General features: G+C 43.2%; 1 protein-coding gene across 1 annotated transcript; it reads left to right on the forward strand.

The window, feature by feature from the left end:
- The first annotated feature begins 52 nt into the window (after nt 1-52).
- Nucleotides 53-9,301, forward strand: ndufs1 (NADH:ubiquinone oxidoreductase core subunit S1). Its single transcript, XM_052057607.1, has 19 exons — nt 53-204; nt 979-1,055; nt 1,147-1,238; nt 1,415-1,522; nt 1,612-1,688; nt 1,779-1,860; nt 1,945-2,075; nt 4,164-4,349; nt 4,416-4,550; nt 4,644-4,758; nt 4,966-5,111; nt 5,206-5,334; nt 7,349-7,478; nt 7,564-7,724; nt 7,803-7,957; nt 8,033-8,208; nt 8,284-8,418; nt 8,842-8,914; nt 9,015-9,301. The coding sequence occupies exons 2-19, from the start codon at nt 983-985 to the stop codon at nt 9,104-9,106; spliced, it is 2,196 nt and encodes a 731-aa protein (XP_051913567.1). The 5' UTR covers nt 53-204; nt 979-982; the 3' UTR covers nt 9,107-9,301.
- Nucleotides 9,302-11,418: the final 2,117 nt, after the last annotated feature.

The raw sequence follows: 11,418 nt of genomic DNA on the forward strand, positions 1-11,418 counted from the left end.
ACCTTGGCGCCAAAAGGGTAGATGTTCTCTAGGTTTTTCCCCGGTTCGTCCGCTAGATGGCAAAATGACTTTTAATTTGAGATTCGAACTCCGATCTGGAACGGAAGTCCAATGACTTAGCCACTTCCGCTAACTACGTCGTTGTTTGTGGATATCAAGAATATCTTCACCGCTGTTCTGGTCCAGAAGGCCAAATAGCGACAGGTAAGATTTAGACAAATCCGTTAAATTTGTAAATATTATTATCCTGGTTTTAAAACGGGTAGAAAATGACGTGTTATCTAGCGCAGTCCCCAGAGAAGCAGTTATAGCACTACGTCCTTGAATAGTGCGCTTAGCTAATGTTTCTCCTTCCAGCAAGGTGTCATTTGGTTGCCACTTACTAGCTTTCTCTCTCTTATAAATTGGTGAGGTTTTTTTCTTTGAATGCTACAATGCACCAAAACACCGATGTTTTTACCTTAGATGTATTTCTGAAAGATTGCTATACGTCTCGACTAAAAGCTATTTTTGTTGTTGTTGTTGACTGTGGGAGATGTACTGAACGAGTCAACATACTAGTTTTTGGTGAGATCATCAGAGGTAATCATCAGATCCCAATGTCACGTAATATGACCTAAAATTATTAGTTATTAACCACAGATCTATCCATGTTCATCGGTTCATGCCAGCGACATCGAATGATAAGAATGATTAAACTCACTTGTTGGCAGACGATACTGTATGCCAAATGTGCCATACAGTATCTTCTGTATAAGTTGATTATGATCTGTTGTCATGCGTACAAAAGAAAAAGTAACGACTTCCTGCTAGTTTATCGGTGTTGTATTGAGTGAAACAGGCCAAGATTTCTTACTGAATATGTACATTTGAGAGTAAACATTGAATATTTTTTGTAATGCACTGTGAGATTGTTTTTAATGTTTAACAAACATAATTTCCCCCCAACATATTTACGCTGTTCCCTATTTCATAAAGAATCATGTTGCGTCTGCCAAATGTTGGGCGAGCTCTGGCTGGAGCCACCAAAGGCAGCATGGCTCCATCCTACACCGGTAAGTTATCTTTGGTTGTTTATGTGCATGTAGGTTTGTGTATTAACATTTTAATGTAAAATTATATCGAAACAATGTGCATTTGCTTTAGTGCGGACTAACGTGCGTGCTGCCAGCAACATGGTGGAGGTGTTTGTTGATGGGAAACCAGTGGAGGTGGAACCTGGTACTACTGTTCTACAGGTAAATAATTCATTGATTTAATTGCTTATTCACAGGATTAACAATGTAGTAATGCATGAGTATTATGAATATTTTATTTAATCTAATGCACTCTAAGAGGACAGAGTCTAACTTGGTAGGTTTGGGCAAGTACAGTATGTGTTTTCAGATTCTTAACGTCTTGTGTTCCCCATCAGGCATGTGAAAAGGTAGGAGTCCAGATTCCAAGGTTCTGCTACCACGAGCGCCTCTCGGTGGCTGGAAATTGTCGCATGTGTCTCGTAGAGATTGAGAAAGCTCCAAAGGTAAGATGGTCAACTTGATCTGTCAGAAATCTACACATATCAAACTCCTGACAACAGAATGGCTGTTGCAACTTTGCTTCTGCCTCTAGCCGGTGGCAGCCTGTGCCATGCCCGTCATGAAGGGCTGGAATATCCTCACGAACTCGGAGAAGACTCGAAAAGCCAGGTGCAAAAATCTGTCCAACTATAGCTGCTGAGCAGTCTTCACAGTGTAGGCAACAATTTAAACAGATCTGACGATCTTTTGTGTTACCAGAGAGGGAGTGATGGAATTCCTGTTGGCCAACCACCCATTGGACTGCCCAATTTGTGATCAGGGAGGAGAATGTGACTTGCAGGTAACTATTGTATTGGAAGCAAAAAGAGAATGAATGACTTTTTTTTTTTTAACTACTCGGCATTATTGTTTGTGGTGCTTCCAGGATCAGTCCATGCAGTTTGGTTCCGACCGCAGCCGTTTCACAGAAAAGAAGCGAGCAGTGGAAGACAAGAACATTGGACCGCTTATCAAAACAATCATGACTCGCTGCATCCAGTGTACACGCTGTGTCCGGTAAAAAGACATTTGAAATTTTGTGTTGATCAGGGTTCGAAATTAACAATTGCCATTCTGCCAATTGTGTGTAAAAAGGGCATTTTAGCGGTTATTTACAAAAACTGACTGGCCAGTGATGCACAAGGCAATTGTGTCTCTAGTTATCCTCTACAGTACGCTGTTTTATTCTTGGTCATTTCTACCTCAAAAAGTGACTTCCTATATTTTCGATAAATACCGTGCCGTAATGAAGTTTCACACCCCTCTTGGCTGCACAGCGTTGTACCTGATATTTTGGGCAACTGTCCTGGGAAAGTGTATTTGTGCCAGATGAATGTTTTTGTGAATGCTCTCATTCTGGCATCGGTGAATGGTTTTTGAACCACAGTTCATTTTTGTTCATGGGTGCCAGGTTAGAGATCCGTGAGAAAACCCAAAAACGCATGGTAAATGACCCTTCATATGAAGGGGGATAAGATTTAACCTTATATGGCAACCTAAGCCACAGTGGCTCATGCAGGGGCATGCTTAATGTAAATATTGGGCCGATTGTTTTAATATTTTCAGAGATTGATGTGCAAATGCGCATGCACATGAGTTTTGGTGGCGATTGGTCATAGTTTTCTAACATCAAGCATCTGGAAGTTGCAGTTGGGTCGTTGTTTTACAGTCGCTTGAAGACAAGATGGGGGTTAAGTTGGTATACGTAACAACTCTTTTCTTACCTCAGCCTAGTTCCAAACATAGATTATATTTTTGCACGCACATTAAAGACTACAGTGCTGTTATTTTTAAATGTATTCCTCATTTAAAAAAGAGCAATCAAGCAACTAGTTTTCCCTCATGCGATTGTAGGGTGAAAGTTGTCAACGAGTATGGACCGAATGGGTGGCAACACTGGGGGAATTCTACTATTTTGAGGGTAATGGCTCACACCAACAAAAGAACGAACTTGACAATGACAATTTTGGAACTTAGTTTAAAATGTTGATTTCTGAACTGTGAACCGAACTCGTTCACTTCCAAATTTGTCAACTGAGCTTTCCCAACACTTGCTGCACCAATGCCGGTGCACGCGACAGCCTAGACTGCTACCAGTGCAAAAAATGACCAGAGGTGCAGTCGAACCTCTTTTCAACATACTTTCTTTACAGCGTTATCACCCTTATAACATTCACGTTTCAAAGTCACAATTTCACGCAATTCATTTTTCATTTGTCGATTTTGCCTACAACAAACAACTTTATAACGTCCACTTTTTCCCACAAAATTGGGAAAAGGCCTTTGTGACAACAAACCGCGGGGAGTTAACTGTTGCCGCGACTTTGCTTATGAACAAAATAATACAGTGTGGGATTCCCCTCCGTTGCCTAGCAACGCTACTGATCGACTCGTACACCGTTGTACTTCTGGAGGCACGGCGCACGTGGTCTGAAAACAAGTCCGGTAAACGGAAGCAAATCTTGCTGTCTGTGAAGGCTGAAATTGTACCTCGCTTTCGAAAGGGAGTATCCCAGACAAAGCTTAGCCAATACTACTGATTGGCAAAGTCGATGATTTTGACGGATCATCTGTCATGGCAACAGAATCATGGCAGAGTTCGAGGCCAGTTGATTGAAAGATGATCGTGAACGGCTTTGTGGTGCGGCACATCCTGAACTGGAGAAGGCAATTTTCATTTGCTGACTGGATGTTTTCATAGATTAAGTAGGAACGCTACAGTTGCTCGTTTTGTGTCTCATAAAATCATTTTTTCTTTCAGCTTTATCCACATATTTGTGATTGACATGTTAATACTCTATTACATGTTCATGTTTTTACATCTATAAATGTTCATACTGTATTATACATTGTAGTTGGTGGCTATTTTTATTGGAAATGGTTAAGGCGAACTACTGTTGTCCAGATTTGTTATGTCCCTCGTATGTTGAAACGAGGTTTGACTGTATAGCGTGAGGGAGGTAGATAAAATCAACAATGATAAATCAAAACATAAGTAAATAGATTACCTTGGTGATCCAAAAAGTTAATTTAGAACCCTGGGGATGAGATATATTAACTGAAAAAAAACCCCAAATGTATTCATTCAATCTTGATTTCTTGCAGTTTTGCCAGTGAAATTGCTGGAGTTGAAGACTTGGGAACTACAGGAAGAGGGAACAACTTGGAAATCGGCACTTATGTGGAGAAGATGTTCATGTCAGAACTGTCGGGAAACGTTATTGATATTTGTCCTGTCGGCGCTCTCACCTCCAAGCCGTACGCCTTCACCGCACGGCCATGGGAGACGAGGTAGGTCCAATTACAGCTGAACGACAAAAAAGCAGGCGGTCATTTGTCTTGTTGACGACACTGCAGGAAAACGGAGTCGATTGACGTGTTGGATGCCGTGGGCAGTAACATTGTCGTGAGCACGAGAGGAGGGGAGGTGATGAGGGTGCTGCCCAGGCTACATGAAGACATTAATGAAGAATGGATCTCTGACAAGACCAGGTAAAATGGCTGCTGGATCAGGATTCACGTCGATTCACCGCACGCCTCGTTCAGAAAAAAGAGAACGAAAAAGCTCATGATGTGTTGTTTTAGGTTTGCCTATGATGGTCTGAAGAGGCAGCGGTTGACTCAGCCACTGGTCAAGGATGAGTTGGGTCAACTGACTCCAGCCAGCTGGGAGGATGCGCTGATTCGCGTTGCTGGAGCGGTAAGTGTTTTTGCTTTCTGAGCATGCTTAGTCCATCACACGTGGATTCCGTCACACTTCATGACTGGCATCATTCATCTACACCCATCTTGCTCCTGGATGCTTTTCAGTATAATGCCTTCAGAAAAACTTTTCGCTTGCGGTTAAAGCGCAGAGGAGCTTGGAAAGTTGCAATTAACAGACATGAGATCCACCATGTGTGTTCAGCTGCAAAGTGTACAGGGCAGTGAAGTGGCAGCCATCGCCGGAGGCATGGCAGATGCTGAAGCTCTCGTCTCCCTTAAAGATCTCCTCAACAGGTTAAACTCAGAAAGCCTCTGCACTGAGGAAGTCTTCCCTATGGCAGGAGCTGGGTATGTACAAAATTGAAACAAACAAAAAAAAATGCACGGAGCTCCCATGTGTCTCCATCTACGGTAGTTCTCTTTGTTCCCCCTGCCTTTTCAGCACTGATTTGCGGTCCAACTACCTGTTGAACTCTCGCATCGCCGGCATTGAGGACTGTGACCTCCTTCTGCTGGTTGGGACTAATCCACGTTATGAAGCCCCGTTGTTTAATGCCAGAATCCGCAAGAGGTAAAACCAGATTTCCTGCATGTACGTTTCGCTTCGAAAACTACGGCAAGCCCGAGGATTTCACAACAACAATCGTTACCGGTAACGTGTCGTTTCCGTGGCGTCATTTTCATGGTACCGAAAAATAGTTTAATTATAAAAGTCACCGCACTTGAATTGACTGTGTGATCCATGCGATTTCACCGCGCCTCTGTATGTGTTTGTGATGTGATGTGGTGTGTGAGTGTGTTTCTTCTAATTTACTTTCGTTTTGTTTTCGGGGGGCAGGGGGGACACACAACAGATGACGTTATGTGCGCATGCGGGTTCCTTGATTATCAATATCAGTCAAAATAGAAAAATGGGTTCCCATGATGAACGTTTACATTTGTAATTGTGGTTTCCCATTGGGTAATCCGATGTAACCGGTTACCATGAATTTCCGAAATCCTCAGGCCTGCTCCTGAATTATTTAAATTTTTGCAGCATTTGTTTATCATTGTATGTATATGTTGTTGTTTGTGTTATTATCATATGCAATTGAATAAGTAGACCCTTTCAGAATTCGAAATTTGGGACTCTCTCAATCCATAATGGCACTCGTACTTTATTGATCAGCGAGTCCCTCGGACTCGCTGCCGGTAAACTTAAAATTATCACTGAGAGATTACCGCTTTTTCTGCAGTCAGTGATTGACTTCTATGCAAAGTCATTTCTCAACTTGTGTTCCGTGCCACGTCATGCCTGTTGAGTGTTGATTTACTTCATATTAAGAGACTACTGCACTAAAACATTCATTCATAAATGTAAACCATATGATGTCAATTTTTTTTCTCAGTATAAATAACACGTACCCTGACTGTTCTACTCTTTGAATAAAAACACTTCATTCAAGCGTTAGGGAGTGCAAAGGGTTATGATGGAAGGGTGTTGCAAATCAGGAAGACCTGCCAAGTGATGTGATAGCATTGTTTTATACATGTCCTCGGCTAGGCCTCAGTTTCAAAATCAGTCCTCAGTCCTTGGCCTTGGCCTCGGAGGCAAGTCCTTGGCCTTAGCCTCGGGTTGCCGGTCCTTGGACACAACACTGGTGTCTTGGTGTTTGTATGCTCTTTCCTAAAACTTTGATGATGGAAAAAGTTCTCTTTAACACGTCATTATTGTCTGTGTGTTATTGGATGTCATGATCTGGCGGCAAAATGTTACTTTGCGCTGCCCTTGTTCTTCTCTTCTGTAGTCCCACTACTGCTGCTATGACTGTCTTACATCTAACTATGATCAAATTGTCCGAAGCAGCTGCCATGGGGCTAACCTCAATTCACGCTGTATCGTCAAGCGTGTGCCGGTCACATTTTTTTTTTCTGCCCAGTTTTATGGTGTTCAGACTTTCGGTCTAAAGCTGAAAATTGTACTTTGGGGTCATTTTCGGCAGCTGTGAGTTGCAATTTGAACTGGTACCGTCGGACCAGCATTTGAAGGTGGGTAATGGCCCAACACAGTGGTGCACTGGCCAGGGACCATCAGTCCACCGTTTATGTGGAGACCTGAATCTCTTGTTTTTATCCTCGCAATGGCTAGGGACTGTTGATCATCTGTTCGACATTTGGGTCTCAGGTCAAAATGTGTATAGCATGGTAAGAGTTGATTGATTCATGAATCAAATACACGTGAATATCACCATTCAGCTCCTTGGCAGAAAACAACGAAGGTCAAATTACGTTCCCCTGCAAGCTTATGTTGCATTTCGGAATATCCCAAAATTTCACCCTAAAGCCCAATATCCCTCACTTTTTCCGGGTCAAATAGGTCAACACTGGCTTGCCAATCCCCTCTAAAATATGCTGATTCCAATGTAAACAAACAAAATAAACCATTATGCTTTACGGCTTGTTGGAAAGTAGTGTTGGCTTACTTTTACTGTAGCTTTTCTTTCAAGATGAAAAGAACACAAACGGGAGATTCATTGTAAGCCCCGATTTTAAAAAAAAACAGTTCAAATGTCTCAGCCATGCCTTTTTGTCTCTATTTGATCCAGCTGGCTTCATAATGAGCTGCGTGTTGCCCTGGTTGGTCACAATACTGACCTGAGCTACACCTATGACCATCTTGGAGAGGAGACATCTGTGCTGACAGAACTGGCCAATGGCACGCATCCATTCTCACAGGTGACCGTTATACTCACTTTACTTTGGGATTGCAAATGTCCCCAGGCCGGATGCATTCCTGACTGGCTACTTCTTCCACCCGCAGGTCCTCGCAGCTGCAAAGCGCCCGGTCGTGGTGGTGGGCAGTAGCGCTCTTCAGAGAGAAGATGGTGCTGCCATTTTGAGCTTAGTGTCCACCATTGCCCACAATGCCAGAACCAGTAGCGGAGTGGAGCAAGGGTGGAAAGTCCTCAACGTCCTGCACAGGTATGAGAGGCTGATGATGCACAGCTATGGCAACAACTGAATTGGATACCAAATTTGAGCTTCTTTGGGCTTGAGCAGAGTGGCCAGTCAAGTCGCCGCTCTGGACCTGGGCTACAAGGCAGGTGTGGATTCCATTAGGGCGAACCCACCCAAAGTCTTGTTCTTGCTGGGAGCTGATGGCGAGTGTATCACCCGAGCTGACCTTCCAAAAGACAGCCTCATTATTTACCAAGGTAAATGCATGCCCACCATACAAACATCAGTAAGTAATGCCAGAGTATACTTGAGTCACTTTTAAAATCCTGCAGGTCATCATGGTGATGTTGGCGCAACAATGGCGGATATAGTGCTCCCTGGTGCTGCATACACCGAGAAAAATGCCACCTATGTCAACACTGAGGGGAGGAGCCAACACACAAGGGTAGCTGTGACGCCGCCGGGAATGGCCCGAGAAGACTGGAAGATCATCAGAGCTGTAGCGGAGGTGAGCATGACGTTGCGCCATATGCCAAATGGATTTCAAACAAACTCACTCAGAGACGCACTTGTGTGCCTGCAGCTGGCAGGTGTGACGCTGCCCTACGACTCCCTGGACGAGGTCCGATCCAGACTTGCTGAGGTGTCTCCAAACTTGGTGCGGTACGATGACGTGGAAGAGGCAAACTATTTCAAGCAAGCAAATGAACTTTCGAAGGTATGCCCGCTTTAATTGCATTTGATCCTGTCTTACGCCTCCGCGGAGCTGAGCTCGTTTCACATGAGTTAATATGCCGTGAAATATTTGGATACAGCAGGTTTGCACAACTTAGGATACAAAAGTTGGAGAGTAGTGATGCATGATCGGGCAACAGTTACATTTTATTGCATCTGTTTTAGTATTCCGGACATTTTTCTTTAGACCATATGAGTTCGTGTAACACCATTGGAACTGTATGACTCACTATCATACTGGCCCCTCCTCTCTGGTCCCCATTCTCGATTAACCAGATCGTAACAAAGTGATGGACAAACAACCCCAAATAAATGCTAAGCTCTATGGACTATTTTGTAATTTATTAAGGACATTTAGTCAAAGTACACACATACATTTTGACTCTTTCATTTCTTTCTCCATCAGGGAGTGAAGCAGGACCTAATCGCGGCTCCTCTGACACCACCTCAGCTTTCAATAAAAGACTTCTACATGACAGGTAAGATCAATACTCACAGGTGCAAAGGCCAAAGTCGAGTCCAGCTGTCTAAGTCAATCCTTTTTTTTTCTTTTCTTCTGCTCCACTTCTTCTTGTTTAGACTCCATCAGCAGAGCCTCACAGACAATGGCCAAGTGTGTGAAAGCCAGCACAGAAGGCGCCACCTCTGTCGATGAGCCTTCCATTTGTTAAACACCATCACGTGTCCATACACTCTTTGGTCAATTGAAACAATCCACACTTCTGCAATCTCAGTATTGCAGCATTTAATTTAAATATGTCCTTGTCGTTGTAGCTAACTTGATTGTTTTCACTCATGAGAGCAAGCTTTGCTGGGATGGGGCTTTGAAAAATGTACAAAATGAATAAAATATTCTCCAGACTGTTTTTAATGAGTGGATTATTTAATTGAAATCTATTAACAGTTTTTTTCCCCTCGTTGTAATGAAAAAAAAATACACAATGATATGATATAGAGTGGCGGGATGGTGGTCGACTGGTTAGCTGGTCCGCCTCACAGTCAAAACAGACAAAGAATTATTCCAAAATAAGTCAACTCAAACTGGAAATATTTTCTTCTGCATATGAATGTGAAAATAATTTACAAACTCAAATAACACAACTGGTTAGCACGCCCGCCTCACAGTGCAGATGTGCACGGTTCAATCCCGGCTCCAGTCTTCCTGTGTGGAATTTGAAAATAATTTACAAACTCAAATAACACAACTGGTTAGCACGCCCGCCTCACAGTGCAGATGTGCACGGTTCAATCCCGGCTCCAGTCTTCCTGTGTGGAATTTGCATATTCTCCCCTTGCCTGTGTGGGTTTTCTCTGGGTACTCCGGTTTCCTCCCGCATTCCGCAAACACGCATGGGCGGCTAATGGAACACACTAAATTGTCCGTCAGTGTGATTATGAGTGCGTATGCTTGTTGTGTGCCCTGCGATTGCCCTGCGCCCTCCGGGAGCAGTAGCATTTAATTGATGCAGTGTGACAAAACCAGTTTCTTTTTAATTCCATTTAATTATGTCACTACTTTGTGTTATTATGAAGTACAATATTATGGAGTGCTATTTTTCCTCATTAAAATACATACACATTTTTTTGTTTGTTTTGGTGAGGGTGAATTGGATTAAGCCGCAGGGGGGTCCAAAGTCGGTCCTGAAGGGCCGCTGTCCTGCCTGTTTTCCAGCTTCCAGTTGCAGGCGGGAGAGCTGGAAAACAGGCAGGACAGTGGTCCTCCAGGCCTGGAGCTGGACATGACTGGATTAAGGAATTCATCAATGGGAAATGATGATTTGTGTCGGGAGCGTGGTCACAGAACCACTGTAACTCGTCTCTTAAGACACCCCTGTCAACGAAGTCTGTGTGAGCTGATTTATGAGTAACTTAGCCCGTGGGGCCTCTGTAGCAAATAATAAAATTGCAGAGATTTATTGAAGCAGGGATGAGTAAAAAAAACTGTGTTTGCTTCATATGAGCAGCACCTGTGAAGAAATGCGAGACACTACTCACAGTGAACGGTTGTTGCTTTAAGCCAGTGCTTCTCCAATGATTTTCTGTTACAATATATAAAACACATTAGTATACAAAACAAAAAAAACCCCACACAATCTGTGCTGATGTATTATTATTATTATCATTTACATCAAAATGAGGAAGTCAATGTTGATTGCTACGATGAGCACATTTTGCAGTGCACAACTTTTCCAGCGGGTTATCAGCGCGATTGAGGCCGCCCCCCAGGGGGCCGTGCCCCACGATTTTAGAAGAACTCCTTTAAGCTAAGGGCACCAACTTTTTTCTACCCACACGGTAAACTTTGGTTTTTCTTGTAGAATTAAGCAGCAAGCCCCTGGGATTGTTCTGCGGGGAAAGCCAAACGCCGGCAAGAACGCGGAAAAGACATCCAGCCCGTTGTTTGTCATTCATTTCTAAAGGCGCGCTCACGATATACCCAACGTATGTGGGCAAAGATACGGAAAATGTCTCTTTAAATGGTGAAAAGAGACATCTTAAACACCCGAACTCAAAAGCGAACCTTCTCTAGCATGCAATGCGCGTTACCTCCAGTAGATGGCAGTGTCTACAAATATTTAAAGCCTCAATTGCTACTCATTGATGGCACAGCAATACCAAACAATTGTTACTCACGTGTACTGACAATAGAGTGATGAGACAATAAAGTGTCTGATGATAATGTCATCATTTAGTTAGCACACTAAGAATGAAGTAGGACTTTTGATTACAGTCTCGGCTCGGTTTTCCTGGCCATGTAGCCTTCTCTTGCAACTCTCTGGATGTATCTTTAAGAGTAAAGAAAACGAAAAGACAGAAAATGAAAAACTATCACTGAAAGAGGAGATACTCGGCACCATTTCAACAGATGTCTTATTTGTGGAGAAGAACAGGGACCACTTGCAAAAGCTCATAGCAAAGCTAAAATGTCGCAGCAGGGCAAAACCCAGATCCAGGTTTTATATTTTCAATTGCCAGCCTTGTT

Source organism: Hippocampus zosterae, chromosome 2, assembly GCF_025434085.1.
Source record: "Hippocampus zosterae strain Florida chromosome 2, ASM2543408v3, whole genome shotgun sequence".
Classification (NCBI taxonomy): domain Eukaryota; kingdom Metazoa; phylum Chordata; class Actinopteri; order Syngnathiformes; family Syngnathidae; genus Hippocampus; species Hippocampus zosterae.

Bases quoted from the DNA above. Each gene is read 5' to 3' on its own strand.
- ndufs1 (XM_052057607.1), top strand. From the start codon at position 983: ATGTTGCGTCTGCCAAATGTTGGGCGAGCTCTGGCTGGAGCCACCAAA. The intron at 1,239-1,414 runs GTAAATAATTCA...GTTCCCCATCAG, and splicing joins CTGGTACTACTGTTCTACAG to GCATGTGAAAAGGTAGGAGT. The intron at 2,076-4,163 runs GTAAAAAGACAT...GATTTCTTGCAG, and splicing joins CAGTGTACACGCTGTGTCCG to TTTTGCCAGTGAAATTGCTG.